At 34.5% G+C, this 20955-nt stretch overlaps 2 protein-coding genes across 2 annotated transcripts in view; one reads left to right on the forward strand and one right to left on the reverse strand.

The window, feature by feature from the left end:
• Nucleotides 1-1996, forward strand: part of LOC111056578 (tRNA pseudouridine synthase Pus10) — a 28382-nt gene extending 26386 nt beyond the window's left edge. The window contains exon 9 of the mRNA XM_022343955.2: nt 1784-1996. Within this exon, the coding sequence (XP_022199647.2) occupies nt 1784-1819 (36 nt within the window). The 3' untranslated portion in view covers nt 1820-1996. The remainder of the gene's footprint in view (nt 1-1783) is intronic.
• A 9005-nt stretch (nt 1997-11001) lies between these two features.
• LOC111056579 (neuropeptide SIFamide receptor) overlaps nt 11002-20955 on the reverse strand; it is a 250376-nt gene continuing 240422 nt past the window's right edge. The window contains exons 3-4 of the mRNA XM_039429181.1: nt 16215-16563; nt 11002-13870 (exon numbers count right to left, since the gene is read on the reverse strand). Of these exons, the coding sequence (XP_039285115.1) occupies nt 13445-13870; nt 16215-16563 (775 nt within the window). The 3' untranslated portion in view covers nt 11002-13444. The remainder of the gene's footprint in view (nt 13871-16214; nt 16564-20955) is intronic.

Genomic DNA, 20955 nt, shown 5'->3' on the forward strand with positions numbered 1-20955 from the left:
TAAAAGCTTTTGCTCAAAATTGTATGAATAAACTAGAGCATTTGCTCAACTTTTGAAGCAAATGCTTCAAAAAATGAGAGTCTAGTCTGAAGCAACACTATTTTCAATCGTACACTGCAATTATAACGTATAACGTAACCTTAGTATAGGAAGTAGCCACTTTAGTCCCTTAGGAATAGATACAGACTCATATGCCTAGTCCAAATGATGACCCAGTGAGCTGGCCCAGCCTGGTAACCCAATGTAGGCCAGCGCTGACAAACCACCCATCCACAAACTGGCGCTGGTCGTCATTGGCCTTCATTGGGCCAACATGTTGTTGCGGCAATACAGATGTAAAAAAACAGATGTAAATTGTATTTGTGGAATATTTGAGGGTCGCATTCATAAACTATTCTCCATAACGAACTTTGCCAAGTTCGGTTTGGTTGAAAAAAGTACTAAATTATTTTCATATTATTTGTAACTCGTGCTATGTAAAGGCCATGCCACACTGTAAGTATCTAGCCAGTAGCCAGCTAGCGAACATTTCTTTCGCAAGCTAGGTCACACAACGAGCCCGCTCATGCAGTGGTATCTCTAGTAGTAGTTGGAGAATACCAGCGACCACAGCGCTTAATCTCTCACTGGCTTATCAAATGGGACCAGGCCACACCGAGCTCGCTACCGTGGTGGGAGTAGCCGTGTGAGAGGTGTCTCGAAAAACTGTTCGGGAATTGGTTTGGCATGTATGATCACCAGTATGGTGATACGCAAAGTCCTTCCAGTATTGATATTTCAATACTTGATGAAAATTTACACTATGAACAGCGATATTGTGGTTTAATTGACCGAGCGAAGTGAGGTCTAAGATTCAAGTCGACGGTTTTACATTTCTCTTTATGTTTATATGTTGCGCATTTACGGCGAAACGCGGTAATAGATTTTCATGAAATTTGACAGGTATGCTCCTTTTTAAATTGCGCGTCGATGTATATACAAGGTTTTTGGGAATTATTGCATTTCAAGGATAATATAAAAGGAAAAGGAGCCTCCTTCATACGACAATATTAGAGTAAAAATCAGACTATAGAATTATTCATCATAAATCAGCTGTCGAGTGGATTATAAAATGCATGCAATTGCGCATGCAATTCAACATCTCAATGTAACTTGGTTAAAAATCACCTGCTGTGTGGACTATGAATTGCATGCCTCATTGAATGCAATTTTCATGCTCTATTAAATGAACTATTGCAATAACGCATGCAATTGATAACTTGAAGTAGCATAGTATTTTCTCCCGACTTTTCTCTGCTTTCAACTCGGTAAGCTTTTGATGATAGTAGCAAAGCTTTGTACATCAAATTATTAGCATTGTCGATACAACAACCCAAACAGCCATTAGTCGTTTATACACCAATATCTCGCAGATATGACAGGACAGGACAGAATTTACTCTGATGGACAGTATTAGATGAGACTGGTTTATAACTGCACGAGGTCTACTGTTCACACAACTACTAGTATTCACACTATGCACAGAGATATTGTGAAATTTGTCCATATTAAGGTGAAATAGAAGCAATATTGTCAGTTCCACTAAATTTGTGAAATAGAAAATGTGTGGAACATAAACTATGTGGAACTGATAGACTTTATTTCACCTTGATGAAAATATTTGAACGAATGAATTCAACTGTAGTTGAACAGCTTATATTTCTACACTTTTTATGCTACAGATATCAGAAATTGTCTTTCAATCATGTTAATTCAGTATTAACAATGTTCGTTGCTTTTTCAGAATGTCAATTTGGACTGGCCTCCAACGTTGAGCTGAAAATGAACTGCGGTAATAGATATTTTTAATATTTTACTATTTTTCTAAAACATTATTTCTTTTTTGTAGAAATAATAGTCAATACTTTATTATAGTCAATACAGGCGCTATAACGAAATTTTTATGTCGATAAAGTTATTTATTGCTAGTGAACAATAAATACTTTTTCATATCAAGCTTCATTTTCTATTCTATGATCCTCATTCTTGAACTTAATGCACACATAAAAACTGAATCTAAGTGAGAGAGTGATTACATTGAATCTATGAGATTGATCACATTGGAAGCTTATGTGTGCAAGTGCACGCTTAGTATAGGCGCACATCAGTTAGTCAAAACAAGACGACATGATCAGACACGTTTAGTCATAATACTTCACTTAGCTGCTTGTGACGCAACTCACTCTGATTAGTCATTGCAATAAGACATGTCTTCATAAGCAACTATGTGGAGTATTGTGACTAAACGTGACTACTCTTGTCTTGACTAACCGGTGTATGCCCAGCCTTAGTTAAGCATGACTAAGCGCGCATATTACAAACAAACTATGGGAAGAGCAATAGGAACACTCAAACTGAACGCATACTGGTTGCGTACTGAACGCAAACTGAACGCATACTGGTTGCGTACTGAACGCAAACTGAACGCATACTGGTTGCGTACTGAACGCAAACTGAACGCATACTGGTTGCGTACTGAACGCAAACTGAACACATACTGGTTGCGTTCAGTGTGAGCTGCTACATACAAGTCACAACTTGTTTAAGTGGCTCTTTCCAGATTTTTTTCGGCTCATGCATCTGAGGTGCACTTGCACATAATTATACGCTTCAATGTGGTAATACCCTTATACGGTTATAAAGACTATTGTACACCAATCAAAGCTGATAACTTACTCATTTTGTTCAATTTTCTGTTCATATTTTCCAATTTTATCTGTTAATTGAAATCTGTCATTTTCTTCTTATTTGTCAACTAGTAGGTAACCCGTGCTTCGCAAGGGTCTATTTTAAAACTGCAAAATGAAAACTTGACGTAATAAAAAATTCGAAATTTGAAAATAGGCCTACAACCATCCTCGGTTAATGAAGAATCTTTATGCAAAATTTCAAATCAATCAGTCCAGTAGTTCAGACGTGATGATGTGTCAAACATAATTTTCCTACATCACGTATGTGTATGAGCCAGCTCTTTCCATTATTATAGTAAAGATGATGGATAGATGGATAATTTATCAGTATCTTCGAATGAGAATAACTTTTGAACGGTTTGAGAAATCGGTGCGGTTTTGATGCGACAGAAAATCAGTTATTTTTATTCGAATAGGATCCCCAATCATACCTATCATCTAGTGTACTTTTAAAAGAAATGTTCAGCTGCTTCTATACAACAACTGGAAGTATAAATAACCATCCTCGGTTAATTAAGAATCTATATGCAAAATTTCAAATTAATCAGTTGAGTATATTTCAGACGTGATGATGCGTCAAACATAATTCCCTATTCATTACGTGTATTAGCCAGTTCTTTCCTTTATTATAATATAGAAAACTGAAGAATACATAATACTTGAAAACCTCACAGAATCATATTGATTTTTCCAATACATCAATAAATTTTAGTTCGATTAGGATCCTCCTCAATTTGAATCAGGCAGCCTTTTGTTTTCCAATTCCAAACAAAATACCTAGAATACTCGTTCACTGCGAATTCGTGTCTGATAGTACATTATAACTGAAGAATATAAATTATTACTTATTTTATTGTGATCTATTCATGTTTTTCTTATGAAATTCAATCATAGGCCTACAGCATGAAGACTATGTCCATTTCATTTGTACTGGTGGAAAATTTTACATTAAAAATAATTATTTGATAAAATCCAAGTTCAATTGTAATGAAAACAAATCCCTTCAAAAAATAATTCATAATACGTTTCGAGGGAAAAAATTACGAACAAAAAAAATGGGAAGCATCGGGATTCGAACCGAGGAACCATCGCTCCGTAAGCTAGCGTTTTACCGTTGGGCTACACGGCCGTTCAAAAATGATAGTCTTGTAACAGCATTATAACCTCCTCATAAAAAAACACACTTAGGATTTAACAATGTAGCCTATGAAACTTCATGTACGGTAGCATAGATGAATTTGAACATTAATTCTGAAAAATCTAGAAGGAAAATTGAAATTTGGGCTTCCAGGTGCACGAGATTGATATTTTTAGAATCTATGTGCAAAATTTGGAGATCTAAATCATTCCCGTTTTTCCGGTATGCAATCTACAAGTTGGCATGTTTTGATGCGAACAAACGAACACACGAACAAACACAACCCTACTCTCTCTTATTATATAGATTGCACGGTATACAATTTAATCGCCATAACGGATGAAATTTCCTAATTGACTAACTCCTCCCAACTCGGTATCTTGTTGACTAAATCCTTCCCACATGTGGCTTCAAGGGCGGGTAATAATAAAACAGCAATTAGAAAAAATTCGATTTATTTGCCTGTATATATGATAATTGTTTAGTGAAATTTATTCTTATTTCTGACTCGACCTAACAAATTGAGTTGAAGTAAATGCATTTTTGCACAATACTATCAGATATTACTTTAAAAATTAACATGATTTCTAATACATAGTTTTGATTCAGTTTGCTTTCGATACAAATTTTTCTATTTATTTGTGCAATAGAACGCATGGCTATATGGTCGTGAATATTTCAGTATGCTTGGATGAATGTAACAAGTCAGTTATATTATGAAAATGTATATAATTATTATAGTAATAATAGTTTTTAAACTTATTATCATTATCAAATCTCTAATCTTCCGTTTTCAAGGCAGATCGTTCAAAAACACTTTTCGTTGAATCATCATTTCAATTTTGTGTAACTTTTTAAATCTCATTGAGACATAAATCTCTTAATCATTTATTCATCCAAACTACTGAAATACTCACTAACAGCATAACATTTTCAACTCGATTGATTCTAAGAAATAACGTAACTTTAAGTGGTATTTATTTTATTCTTTTATCTACCCTATAGTGTATGACAAGCTCTTTGTTTTTATTTATTTTAAAAATTGAATACAAATTCCAAGATATTGATTTCGTATTTATGTTGAGTACTTATCCAAAACAATAATTCCGAATTAAGAAGACTGGTGATACGCTTTGCTGAACAACATATTGCTTCAATTACTTTTTGTAGAATTTACATCGATATCCATCGTAATTAGTTATTTAGGATATGTTGTCGTAGCGACTGTATTAAAAGGTACGTCGTCTATCTTAAACACTATTGTCAATAGTACCTTTCCGGATACTCTCTTGAAAAACCATTTACATTTATGTTATTACTTTCATTGATATTTATTCAGTTATTTTTCTAAATGAATAACAACCAAATCACCAACGATTAGAGTTCTTCATCAACTCACATAAGATGGGCTAAATATGAAATTATTTTTAATCATTATAATACATTTTGGATATTGCTTATAACATTTGAAAACCTTATGGCTCGAATTTGATAAATGTTTGTTAACTTTGCTGTGTTATTTGAAACTGCAATGTATATGTTTAACAATATGTTTAATCAGCATTCATTGAAAATATGCACGGCTTAATTATTATTTGAAATTTCTGCGAAATATTGATATTTCATGGTGAATACAAGTGATCCAATGTATTCCAACAATATCAACATACAAATTCCAAGATATTGATTTCGTATTTATGATGAGTACTATCTTATCCAAAACAATAAATAATTCCACGGCTTGATTATTATTTGAAATCTCAGCGAAATATTGATATTTCATGTTGAATACAAGTGATCCAATGTATTCCAACGATATCAACATACAAATTCCAAGATATTGATTTCGTATTTATGATGAGTACTTATCCAAAATAATAATTCCGAATTAAGAAGACTGGAACTTTATTCGAGAATCCAATCAAAATAAATGGTACTCTATGATACATTGCTTATATATTCCACATACGTTACAGCTCACATAATTTATCTATTATATAATGTATACTTATATTACATCCCAGCATAAAATACAAATATTATTCTTAATGTCTATATCATTATCATATTACAAAATTGAATTGTGCAAACTACATGAATATTGAATTAATGATCAATTTTTTTATTTATTATACATGAGTGTGAGAAATTATGTGATTGGTGAAAGTAAAGATATTCCACATTTGTATGAGAAACCAATGAACGAGAAATCTTCAAACTCACTTGAAAAAACAAACTATAACAGTATAATAGAATAAAAATGCCTTAGTTTTCAATGGGAAAAATCAATATGTCATCTTCAACCGATAACAGTGTAATTGCTCTCGATAGAAATATATCTTTTTCAATTTATAACGAGAGTACATTACTACTATATACTCTATGCGTATTCATATAGTGAAAAAATACAATTATTTGTGAAACGTTAAGGTGCGTACAGACTTTCACTCTGCTCCGCAATCGAACGTCACTCGAGCAGATCGATTGATGATCGACCAGGGAGCAAGTAAGAGTGGAACGCGAGAAGAGCTAACATCTCCCGTAACGTTCATGATTGGAGCGTGCGTGGAGCGATTGCGGACCGAGTGCCAAGCTTGTTATATCTGTACGCACCTTTACCTGCAAAAAATATTTTTTTTTTGTTCTATTGTACCTAATTAAATTATTCGACTTCTTGAAATATGTATTATCTTTTATGCGTTTATGGCATTTTTCATCTTCAAGATATTGAGGATTATTTTGCATATTTCTATAGAATTTCAAATTGGTAAATATGAAAATTCCTGGTTGATTTTTAGTCCTGTTACCCAGTTTTTAATGTATTCAATAAAACGAAAATTCAGTTTTTAAAAAATGTATTGTTTTCATATTCAAGAGAAATGAAATATTTTATGACTCATTTCTTAGTTAGGTACTTAAGATCATTGAAGAATATGCTCAAAATGTCCACCCATTGAGGTTATACATGCTTTGACTCTTGATTGTGTTCTACAGTAAAATAGTGAAATTTGTGAACAGAATAGTTTTGGGCTATCCCTGTTGTTCTTTCCTGATCATATTCATATGATTTGTAATTGTATTAACAAATAAATAAAACCATAAAAGAGATTCTGTTCATAAGACGACCGGAATCTACACAAAATGTTACACAGCTCAATGATAATCAGTTATAATCAGGATAGTTGTTTGTGTACCGATTGTCTGATTTGAGCTACTAACTTCGTGTGACAAACTTTATCTTAATTAAAAATAAATTACCACACATTACAATAGGGTAACAGGACTAAAGATCACTCTGTATAATTATTGAATGACATCTACATCAGTCTATTGTAACTGTTTCAGAATCAAATAAGATTAATGGAATGTCTTGATGTATTGTCTTTTTCAAATATTCAAATTGATGATTACAGTAGGTATAAGATAAGTTGAGACTTGGAGAAAATATCCTTGTTACCAATTTGTGCGAAATTTCAAATTTATCATGGAAGCCCTTGTGACTGGATATATTCAAATTGGCAACTCTGCAACGACTGTGTTGTCGAATTGACTACATCCTGTCATATGAGTTTGCATGAAAAGATTGAAATTTCGCACAATCTGGCAACACAGATATTTTCTCCAAGTCTCAACTTATTTTTATAAATATTATAATTACAAAATAGGTTTTTTTCTCAAGCAGTAAGTCTTGTAATAATACATATATGTTACTCGAACAAATCGAATGAGATCAAAATCATTGCTATTCCAAGAACAAAATATCAACATTAGAAACATAAATAAATGTGTGAAACATCCCTACAAGACTATCAGTCTGTGTGTAGGGGGAATGACACACCTATTGTACGGGTACATAAAATATAATAAAACATTATTATGAAATATGACAATAAATTATCATATTCACAGCTAAACGGATGCTGATGTCCTCATAAAAGTAAACTGTGACAACTGATTGCTTGAAAAAGTTGGAATTGTAGTTAATAGGTTTCACCTTGCTAAAATTTTCTTTCAAATCGCTGCCCAATTTGAAATTCTGTATAACATTTTGTTTATCATTTCTTGAAATTCAGTAACAAGTTGAATTTTATTCCATTGAAATTACATTATAAAAAATGATGGGTGGAATTGAACAAATTGCTATGTGCTCATGAACAGCTTAGACAGTATGATTAGAACAATGGCGGGTAAAATATTTCTGTGAAATAACATGCAAAACTTTAGAATTATCTGTAAAAAACAGCAAATCTTATGTTTAAGTGTCTCGTGCATATTAATTTCATATTTATTATATTGATGATGTGGAGAAGTATATTCTTTGCTCGTTGAAGAATATTATATTTTTCTGCTGAAGAACTTTGATTACTATTGTTGACAACGAATCCAATATAAATGGTAATTGTGGAAAACTATTAATTGGTAATGCTCGAGAAAACTAGTGCATCTATAAAATATAGGCTATTTATAATAATAAATATTGATAGTTTCAAAAACCTTGCAATCATCTTTCCTCAATTTTTTTTTCTAAACAGCAGTAAATTACTTTATATCATACATTCAAAATATAACATTGATAACAACCTGATTTATTCTTAGTCTAATATTAAGTTATTATATTATATACAACAAACAGTAACAATGGCAGCTAGTTTATCATAATAATATGTTTTTTCAAATGTATTATTATTATCATTCATCATACATATATCTAGAGTTATTCATGATAATACTCTTGTTGACAATAGTATTTCCAAAGTTTTGTTAAAAAAACATATATGTAGCCAAATCAATAGGTACATCATAATAATGAGAAAACGCTCCATATCAAGCTTTCAAGGCTCATCTACAGATTTCGAGTCACGAAAGAGTATCTTCAAATATAAATACTTCCCAGATTTACCACCCATGGTTAGGATTATACTCCGTACAAAATTACTTTGACTTGGAGGGATATGTAGTAGGGATACAGCGGCGTCGATGTTGCCGTGCTAAAGCGGCCAGCGTTCTTTAATTTCTATTGAGTGTTCAAGTGTTTATGATACACATACGAAGCTTCCTCTCTGAAAGCACTGAGTCGACTGAGTCTAATAGAAAAATTGGCAACTGTGCTTCTACTAATGATTCTATTCATGACTGTAATTGGCTGATCTCCCTCCATTTCTCTGCGCCGCCAAGTCAGAAGTAATTTTTGAGTAGGTGGTATCTTACTAATCCACTAATCCCAACCAATAACCAATTCAGTGAATAGACAAGTCCTGTTACAGAATTCAGTTCTTTTTTGGTCATCAATCTTGCTTTTTTAATATTTATAATTCTATTATATGAATTGATGAGCTGGCTAGTCACGCAGCTTTGAGCACACTTTTCAACTTTGTTAACCTTCCGGTAGTCGCGCCCTACTCAATCGCACGAGCAGTCGCGTGTTGTATTTTGTACAACATCCAATTTCCAATTGTTATGTACTCTTTACTGTCAGAACATATGCGCCTATGAACATTTGAATGGTTACCATTTCATAGCCCAATAAGGTACATCAAGCAAAGCCATCAATTCTGTGTTATTGGTTCGTTTACAGTCCCCGTATACAGTCTTTCCATATCTCTGCACAGTGCTACTTATGCACTGTCGCGACTAAATGCACCTAAAGACTGAACCATTGCTCGGTTGATACTGCAACTCAGTGGAGTGATGGAGGAAGAGTTTTGGAATGCATAGGTGACTCATTCACTGACACCACCCCATTCAATAGTTTTGTGCAGCAAAAAAACTGTCACTGTTGTACTTTTTACAACAGCGCGACTGCCGGAAGGTTAAGATACGCTAATGTAACTTATCAAGATATCTGTATTGTGGACAAGTTTACATTAATGTGTCTCTAGTAGATAGATCTGATATAATGCAATGTATTTTCTTAACATACGGTACTCTCTTATCTACTAACAATGTAGTTATTGTTACATTGAGGGGTTTCTTTGTTTCGGTTTATCCAGATTCAAGTTTATTACGAGCTGACTTGAGAGCTTAATATGCTTTGATGATGGTTCTCCAACATTTTGAATTGCATTACCGGTTCAAGTTTTGTCTCGTGTACTTAGTCTTGAGAGCTCAATATGCTCTGAATAATAAGTTATCGATATTCATTAATTACACATTGAATAGCCTACACTATCTACCGATATTATTGAAAAAGTAACATATTTTTCAACAGCATTACTCTTCCGGGTAATATTGAAAACAGTTACTGTACGGTGCGATTTTACTCTATAGTCCATGTAGGCCTATACTGTAATGATATCTTTAACGACTGCCGTCATTGCGTAGATTGCTGTTTGACATTGGTGGGAACGTACTGGGGGGTGCCCCCAGCAAAGATTTTCTTTTAAATAGCTCATTAAAATTGTGGTTTTTACAGCATATTTTACTTCATATCCGTTTTAAATCCTCTTATTCGGTAGTGGTACATTAGATGGTAAATAAATAAAATTCTGAGTTAATAGTTTTAAGTTTTACTAAATAAAAAATTATTTACAAAAACAGCATAATAAAACAGCATTAGTTGTATTATTTGTTTTGATTACCAGCCATAATTTGAATCTTCAATAAATTTTTCCGGGTGACACAGCATTTACCATTAAATATTGGGGGACGCGTCCCCCGTGTCCCCCCCCAGGTTCTAGGCCCATGACTGCCGTTACCTGTTTCTCAAGTCCCAGCTCATTGATAATGATTAATAGAGGCTCCAACTTACCAAATTCTTGCACAGATGTGATCGACTCTTGTTTGTTTCTGCTGGAGTTGGATGCATTTTAATATTTTGTGCATTCATTATTCAAAATTATTCGAGAATTTTTTATGTTGAGCTACTCACGATATCCTGGAAATGTTGTAAACTTTTCAGCAGCCTATCGTTGCGTTTTAAATTCGAAACCACATTTATTAGGTTAGCAAAAACAATACAACGATCGGAAAAGAAGAAGCAGGCTATTGCCCAAAACTTCTTCAATTTCCTAATTTAGTTTCAAATTGTCCAAATATTATAAATAGGTTATGATGTCTCCATATTATGATGGAGAGTAAAGCTGTTTATTCATAGAACTTTTATTTCTGTTTTCATCATAATTCACACAAGTTGTGTTCTATTATTTTAAAACGTTGTTTAAAAATAATCCTTGATCATAGCTGGGTTTCCAAATTCTAAATGTATTTCAAGAATCCTAGCTTTGGAACATGGATAATAGGTGAGACAAATTCTGATTAATAGAAATTCAAAACTCAATAATATTCTGCAACTGTAAATTGTACTTGCCGCTAAGGCTTTCCTCTACAGTAACATGATAAGATTCAATCTCTCAAATCACAACTAAGATGAAATCCCTTGAAGAATGGCATCTTTATAATGCTAAAAGAAACATGTAGAACAATAATTTTATCATTAATGATAATTCAAATTCTAAACATTTCATAATTTGAAGGGCTCTAGTGATTAATCTTATTACTATTGTATTTCATAACACTTTAAAGTGAAAAAAGACCGTTTCTGTTTGGCTTGAAAATGTGCAACACGAGCACGAAACGGTCGTCACCACACCAAAGAACGTGAGTGTTTTTCACTTTCAAGTTTTATGAAATACGATAGTACCTAATAATAATAGTGAAAATCAAAGGGATAACCAACAACGGATTAATCTTTGTTTTTGAAGCAAATAAAATTGAATAAATGTGGAGAATTAATATTCCCCAGGAATTTATTTCCTGATTAATTACCTCTACTTTACCGTACTATTTTCAAGTTATCTTCTTGAAGTAACCTAATTGTATATATTTATAATGAACATTTGAATTTGGCTTCACAAACTTACTTTTCCGTACCGTACCGCTGTCAATATCTCATGCTGTACAAAACCTATTTATTTCATTAACACGTTTATGATGTACCATTATTTTATCGTTCAGTACTCTATCAGATTCGATAGAGAATATTTCTCAATTCATCATTTTTTTTACTCGATTGATCTATAACAAGAACAATAACTATTAATTCCAACATGAACCAATAACTGCAAGGGTTAATATTATTCTATTTAGCGCTTTACTCTAAATGTCTTGCATAACATGTAAAGTATTATATTAGACACCAAAACGACAAATAAAATATTCCTCTATGCATGTCAACAAGTGATTTTCTTATTTATAATTATTTGAAAACTGGTATAGGTGGTTCGCATGCGTTCAAAAATGTCCAGCTTATACTCGTTATTTGAGCTGAATATCAAATTACAATACAATACCATGTATGTATAGATTATTATACTTAGTCAAAGTAATCGAATGCTTCAAACGAGGCAAACACTTCAAACATAGTATGTTATCAATAAGTAAACTACTCAATTATTTTAATGTGGTTTCATCACATGAGTATAAAAATAAAATGCTAATAGCTTCAAATGTGCGATAATTATGAGAAACGGTTTAGAGTTTCATCAGCGACTACTTACACGATCTATAATACGGTAATATGAAGCCTTACAAAAATTATTATATCTTAGTATTATCATTTTATTACTATTACATACCAAAAACTGACTACTGAACAATAACAGCTTCCTACTTGCTGCTCTATGGTTTAGCAATTAAACTGAATCACCAGAGCTCTCTTCTAAATTTTTATTTCAGTATCATCCTGATGGATGAGATGAAGTCAGAGTAGAATATAATCATAAAAGTCACCACTCAAGATATTAACAGGCACTAAACTTTTATAAAGCACATAAGAAAGTTCATTGCAGACACAAAACGTTATAGAAGTATACTTATTTTGCCACAACCAATGAATGTGGCATAAAATTGTTTTGCAAAGCTGATGATTAAAGAAAATCAAGTTGCAAATATCTATGATAATGGATATCCAATCAATATGCTTGTCACTTGCTAACTTCTGCTTGAATTTTGATATTGATAGATGTTGTAATTTGAATTAAATTTTCAATTATCATACTGACGATTTTCAATAAGCTAACAAATTCCGATATGAATAATGTTCAATCAAGATAAATGAGATTAGAATACGTGAATTTTATTTATTCAGCCCAGTATTAGATTTTGTATTAAATTATCTGTTCCTGTAATGTGTGAATGTGTGTGTGTGTATGTGCATATTGATGTGTTAGTAATTGTGTGTTGTGTGTAAATGGATGTTTATGCTTGATACAAGCTCTCTTTCTTCCCATAATTAGTGACCTGGTTGCTGTTATACCTCGGTATCTCCCTTCTCCTACTTTTCTCAATGATTCTACCGCGTGTTCTAGAATTTTCGCATATCTACTCCGGTTTTACCCTGTTTCGAGTCGTGTGTATGTCTGTGAAACTCGACCGGGTGACAAATGCGTCTGTCTTGACGGCAGGTGAATGACATTGTCTAAAACGACAAAATGAGTGACAATGCGCATGTCTTGACGGCAAGCGTCAACGTCTGACAACGACAGAGTTAAAACCAACAGACAAATCCGCATGTCTTGACGGCATGCGTCATCGTCGGACAACGACTGAGTTAAAACCAACGGACAAATGCGGTGAGGTCCTACACTCCGGTGTTGTTGGATATGTAGGAGACAGCGCTGTCCTGTGAGGCCTGGTGCATGATTTGGCGACGCACCGACGGGTTGTTTCCGTTGACGTAGCAGGACGACTTCCGAACAGAGGCCGACGACGAGTTGGCCATAGCGACTGTGTCGTAGTAACGCAGCGTACCGCAGCACTGGCGACTGCGCAGGATCGCCGAGAAGCCGCGCCGGTACTTGTTGTTGAAGAAGGCGTAGAGGATCGGGTTGATGCAGGAGTTGGAGCTGCCCAGCCACTGCGCCACTGGAGTCAGCACCACGAACAGTTTGGTCTCCCACACGTCAAGGTCGCCGCCCAGCTTGATCCGCGTGAAGATCGCGTACAGCGGCAGCCACGACAGCACGAACAGGATCACCACTGCCACCAGCATCTTCACTACCTTCACCTGTTCCACCAAAAACAAATCAAATTAAAAACAACGATAGCGAGTTCATGAAAACTAGTCTTAAAAAAATAATGCATCAATAAATACTGTACTGTATGGCAGGGTGAAATACGAGTAAAGCCGGGGAAACACTAAACTTGTTAAAATCCTACTCATGTCCGATATTTCTTTGGGATGAAGGGTTAGTGATCGGACACATGAGACTGGTGGCCTAATGTAATACGAGCCTAATAGTAGGCTACTCAAAAGGTAGACTGATCAATTTATTTAAATACATTCAAACAGAATGCTGTCAAACAACATTATAAAATACATATCATTCTCTTTTGAGGCAAAACCTTTCATGCCGCGTTTTAATAATAATAATAATAATAATAATTCGTTTATTTCACTGCATTTTTACAATTGGTAATACAAATACATACATTAAGCATAATGATTGAACATTACAATTGGTAACACAAATACATACCTTAAGCATAATGATTGAACATAGATAATAAATATTATTCTACTTATGATTCTACTTATGTCCAATATCATTTTTGTTTGTGGTGGAGGGGTGGTGATGGGACACATTACGTGACGGACTAGTGTGGAATGCACCATTCTAGATCCTTGTCTATGATCGGATCGGAGTGGGATCGTAGCATGCATGATAGGTGTGACGGTGCCCGTTCCGAACACTGATGACAACGGCCTAGAATGGTGCATGACACATATGTCAAAAGTGAAAATGACATAACCAACATTTTGATTTGGACAGTATAGTATAAATTGGAAATGGGACAGTTTTGGGCATGAGCCTGTTGTGCCTTTCCTCATGTTTAGTATTTGACTATTTGTACACAATGTAATAGATGAATAAATAAATATGTCCGTCATTTGTGATCTTTCACACCTCCACTCCACAGAAATATCGGATATGGGTAGAGTCGTAACCTTGACAGGATGTGTTTTCTTTTAAACATTTACTAGATTTACTATTATTTCAAGTGACAAGAAAAAATGAATTTATTTCAATTCCTATTGAAATGAATGAAAAATATTTGAAATGCTTACACTATCAACAATATTGTCACAACAGAAACAAGATTACGAGTTCCCCACTAAGTCTTAAACATTTCAAATATTTTCATTTTTTCTGTATCTATTTATTATTTTTGTCGTGTGAAGCCACAAATTCTGAGCAGTGCTCAAGTGGCATACAACATGTCATTTTAAGAACGGAGTCATATAAATTCACTATAACACTCCTCAATGGTATAAGGACAAGTCTCAAGCCTCTACAATAGTGTCCTAGTTATCTTCAGGACTATATTATATCACTTAAATCAGGGATAGAGACAGTTATGTACGAATACCTGGGGCCTACTGTTTCACAAAGGTACAAGTACCTAGGTTACAAGTCTTGTTGCCAACAATGGTTTTGGAGAACAGCTTATTACAAGCGTTTCACAAAAGCAGAATTATTGTAAACTTGTAGTTACAATGAATTTCTACAAGTTTACAAGTGATTTGCTTGTTACGAACAAGTGTTTCACAAAGATTTTCATTGTAGCCAACAATTTTTGTCGAAATCACTTGTTCGTAACTATGAAATTTCTACCGAAGTGGAAAGCTATGTAAAGGATTCACAAGTGATCATTAAAATGATTTTAAATATTCAATAAATATTTCCAATAATCAAAAATGCCCTATATTCCTCTATAATTCATTATTTTGGAAATATATGCATCAGGAAATTGAATTAAATAAATTTCCAAAATAGTTATTAATGTGTTACCTCATAGGTTAAGTGTAGGCTACTATAGTATATATACACAGTATATATAGTATAGATATAAATATAGTACATATACTATAATATACAGAGTACATATACTGTGTAGGTTACAAATTCAGCAATAAATGAAGTAGACTGTACAAAAAATATTATATTGCTTTCAAATATTTTCAAAGTAATTATTGAAAAGTTCAAGTAACCTTTATAAAGGATGAAAAAAGGAAATTATCATGAAAATAGGTTATGTTTACTATTGAAGTACTTTTAGACTTGTAAAATTGTAAACTTGTGAACTTGTAGATCATAAATTTTTGTGAAACGTGAGTACTTGTAAACTTGTAACTACAAGTACTTGTTCGTAACCATGGTTGGTAACAATACTTGTACCTTTGTGAAATAGGCCCTATTGGAAAAGGGCCTATTGGTTCAACTAGTTTCCAACTAGTTTTCCTATAGTTGGCCTATTGGTTCAACTAGTCTCAACTAGTTTTCCTATAGTTGGTTCAACTCAAAGTTTGTAATTAATTACTACACTTAAATGAATGAATATTGATTTACCTTGCTCTTCTGCTGCATGCGTTCCATCTGCGCATCCTTGGTGTCGCTGGGTATGTGGCGTTTGCACACTTTGATCCAGATGAGAATGTAGCAGAGCGAAATGAGTATCATGGGCACGATGTAGCACATGATGAGGTTGGCGAACAGGAAGTAGAGGTTGCCATTGAGGTAGTCGGGCCACACCTCCACGCACATGGGCACGTCGGGCTCCTCGCTGAAGATGACCACGTCGAAGAAGAGGGCCCAGGGGAGGGTGGTGGTGGCCGCCACCAGCCAAATCACGGCGATTATCGTGCGTGCCCGCCGCGTCGTGATCTGACATTTCAACGGGTACCAGATCGCCAGGAACCTGCAACAAACACCACATCATCTCAGTCATAAGAATTGTCATTTCTACTAATCTTTCACCATCTTAGCAATCGATTTCGATTGAATCAGACAACATGTTCACAAGTACTCTTGTGGTGGGTACAGACTTATGCTACGTTGCCTTAAATTCATATTGCATGACTGTTTATTATCTAAAAACTGTCGAGACTGTGAAAATGAGGAACATATCGCAAATTTACTGTTTTTTTGAAACAAACATATCTTACTTCACGATTATATTTTTACAAAATTCATTCACCTCACATAAAAGAGGAGATTCTGTTCTTTAAATCAAGACCAAGTACTATTTTTTATCATTTCGGGCTACCGAGATACACAGTTTTGCATATAGAAATTGGCAATTTTTCTGTGTATCTAAATATGGGCCAAAATACACTAAAAGAGGATTTTTTATTTTTTCATCAAATTTCAGTTATGATACATGATTCTGAACCGCCTTGACGAGCTGAGAAGAATGAGCTGTAGTACGAGGAGATCTGATCATTCCGTCAAAAGTTATGAGTGTTTAAAGTTTTGATCCTTGACGTATCCTTATGACGTACCCCCCCCCACCACTAGGAAATACTAAAATTAAATGTTTTTAACGGGTGATTCTCATAGAAAATAACCCTCGTGAGATGATTTCAGCCGAAATATGTATTTTTTGTTAGGAAGGCCTTGAAAAGGTATTATAATGAAAAATTTGTATTTTGGCTGTAGGACATGATTTTCTATTTTTGGGTGTATTCCCCCTCCCCCACTACTAAATTTGAAAATTCCTAAGGAATCCTGTTCATAATTAATTGGTTTTTGGTGTGGTGTGGTTTTTAATCTATACTAGAAAAATATCCAAGTTGTATAGGGTAGAAGTGGTAGGTTTGCATAGTTTTGAAAACCCCTTAAAAAATCCCTTTTTTTTTAAATTCGTAGCTCCGGAACCAAGAATGGAAGAATCCTGCGCAACCACTCAATTTTTTGGGAATTGTATTCTCTTTAATTTTGTTGCGAATGATTTTTCCCAAAAACTCAATTTTTTCGAGATTAAATGGAAAAATTAAAAAAAGTCCAAAATTCTAGGGGTTTTGGGGGTGAAGCCGCCCTCTGGCATGTCAGCAAATTTCAGATTCGAATCCAGCGCCCCAAAATACATATAGAACCGTTGAGAAAAATTCCTTCGGGGCTGTTTCCTGAAAAATGACCATTGACTGGACTACTTGCTTGACCGGACTGTGTGAATAGTCTCATAAGAACTCATTGGAACAATATTCCCACTGTACTATTCATGTTCTGTGATACTGATATAATTATGTAGGAATCCAGCTTAATTTGAGAATTTATTGAATTCATCGCTGAAGTATAGAATAGTACTAGAAATAAATTAATTTATTTATTCTTGTTTATTGTTTTATTTTTTTTGTAAATTAATATTGAAACCTCGAACTTTCAATATCCATCCTCCCCTTTCCAGAGTCCTTTGAAAGATGATTGACTAACTAGATTTAAGTATTTAAAATTTGGTTTATTCGACAATTTTTTACTGACCGTGAACTTCAAATTGTTGATGGTTCACTGTATAAAATGATGTGATTGAATATGGAAAGTCAACTTATTAATGTGCATTCAATTTTAGCCTACAGATCATTTCAAGTTTTGATGACATCACGTCTTAAAAATATAATAATGATTGATCCGGTAAACATTTTCTAGATACAATAGAATACTTGAATAGAATGTCATGTAAATGAAAATAAAATAAATGAATGCTTTATTTAACCAATAAAAATAAATTATATTACAATTGCATTTGAAAGCACAAACGCATTCAATAATAAAGTAGAACATATAAACAGAACCCTATGTGTAGATAAAATATTTAAAAATAATACAGAGTTGTGCAGAGGAAACGCATGTTTTTCGAACAGCCAGTACTCGTCAACGGGAGAGGGTATTGCCCCGGAACGATGGGTTGCATCGTTTAGGAGTACTAGTTCTGTGATGAAAAAGAAACCACCTGGTCTTTCCCGTTCAGTTCGTACTCCTGAAAATGTAGACCGAGTCAGTGTCATCGAGTCGATCGTCTAGGACTAGTAACAACTGCCATTCTGACTCGGTCTACACTTTCCGAGGAACGGGGAAGACCAGGTGGTTTCTTTTCCATCACAGAACTAGTACTCCTAAACGCTGCAACCCATCGGATCGGGCATTACACCTCGACCCTCAATTCTAAAATATTGACGAAAAAAGCGTTGCACTGTTACTACAGATTCATTGTTTCTAAAAAAAAACTGCTCAACAGCGAACACACGATGTTGTACGTTCCAATGCTCATAGCAACTGAAATGACATGGTATGGGTCGTCTGCCAACATGCGTTCCAGGGCAATACCCTCTCCCGTTGACGAGTACTGGCTGTTCGAAAAACATGCATTTCCTCTGCACAATCCTGTATAATATTAAAACAAAATAAAATAGGACATATAATGGATGATAATAATAAAAGGACAGTATATATATGCTTATGTTTTTTTCAGGCCCAGTTCAGTAATAAAACACACAAACAACAACATATTGGCAAACTAATGAATGAAACGTACATATAGGGTTTATAATATTCAACATAAATATGTCTCGTCGGGCTTTCTTCATTTTTGGTAGGTCAAATGCCAAGCTCTCCCACATGACATGGCACGCTCATCCGCCAGGTGAATACCCCTGAGTCCCCAAAAAAGGACAGTGCTTTTGAAGAAATATTAATGGTTCCTCCCTCTTTAAGCATATGCTTGTGCTGAGGGATGAGTCGCTTAACCTACTAATGCTACTAATGCAAGAGTAGCTCATTTTTCAGCCTTCCACAGTATTGTGATGATATTTGAATGTATATGGCGTTCTTTAACGTGTTTATTTTAATACACTGATGTGTGAAAGAATCAGGATTCACCACACAAGTGAAAAGAGATATAATCTATCTAGTATTCCAGTTAGATATATGAAGTTTTTCCGGGGATTCGGAATCATGTCGGCGCATTATTTCATGGAACACTCCAGCTGTGAATGGAAACAGAGATAACTTATTGGTAATAAAATGCGGACCGGAATTAATCTGGGGATCTGACTAGATATTTCTCGATTGAAATGGCTTGCTGAGCCCCCCGCCCTGATAAGGAGGAACCTGTTTACGGCGTCATAAAGATACTAGAGCGTGTGTTGGACATGGTGCTCAATTCTGATTTTGCTTCTCGCTTTTTACTGCAATGGATACATTTCGATTTGAGAAAATGCGCTGGTTTACTGCGCAATTCGGTTGTCACTAGCAAGCGATGGTGATAGCGGTGATGATGGTTGGCTACCAATCAAAATGGCGACACTTTTATTAGACAGGCGGCTAATACCATCCTTATCACCCTACCCTTATCACGCCTACTGTCATCTCTGTCGCGTTTGGATTCAGCTAACACTGAGAATAATGTGCATTATTCAAATAAAATATTATCTATAATGTGATACCACAGGCATGAATCACACACAAGACAAGGCAGACCACAGACAAGGCTTGGATTTGTAGTAATTGACCGAACGAAGTGAGGTCTAAGATTCAAGTAGACAGTTTGGCATTTCTCTTGATGTTTAAATGTTTATATGTTGCGCATTTACGACGATACGCGGTAATAGATTTTCATGGAAATTGACAGGTATATTCCTTTTTAAACTGCGCGTCGACGTATATACAAGGTTTTTGGAAATTTTGCATTTCAAGGATAATATAAAAGGAAAAAGGAGCCTCCTTCATACGCCAATATAAGAGTAAAAATCTGGTATGGTGCACTCACACAACTTTCCTTGCCGTTATGAAAATTTATCACCTGACGCTAGTAATAACGCGCATCTCAAGCCTACTATTTTAAGATCTAAGCCAGCTGATGACAGTACAATAACGCTGGAGACACACGAAGTCTGCTATCTTTTCATAGTGAATGATTCAATAGAATCAACAGTTGCCAACAGTTTGCAATCGAAATAATAACATTTTCTCGAATTTCGAGCTTATTTTAAATTTTAGGTGAAAATGTTACTGAATAATAATTGTAGAGATTTTCATGCTTAATATTTTCCACTTGGAATTTTTTGTTTGAATTGTATCTGAAGCCTGATAATTGGGAATCTAAAATCAAACTTTGCATAGATGGGGCTCCTGGAATTTTTACAGATATGGGACTTGTGGCAGTTGATAGAGCTTATTGATGACTATTTCAGGTATGAATTTAATCAAAATCGTTGGAGTAGTTTTCGAGAAAATCGCTAGAAACCCTGTTTTTGACAACATTTTCGCAATTCTATCCGCCATCTTGAATTGCATTGGATCGAAATTGTTCGTG

This window comes from Nilaparvata lugens, chromosome 1 (genome assembly GCF_014356525.2).
Source record: "Nilaparvata lugens isolate BPH chromosome 1, ASM1435652v1, whole genome shotgun sequence".
Classification (NCBI taxonomy): domain Eukaryota; kingdom Metazoa; phylum Arthropoda; class Insecta; order Hemiptera; family Delphacidae; genus Nilaparvata; species Nilaparvata lugens.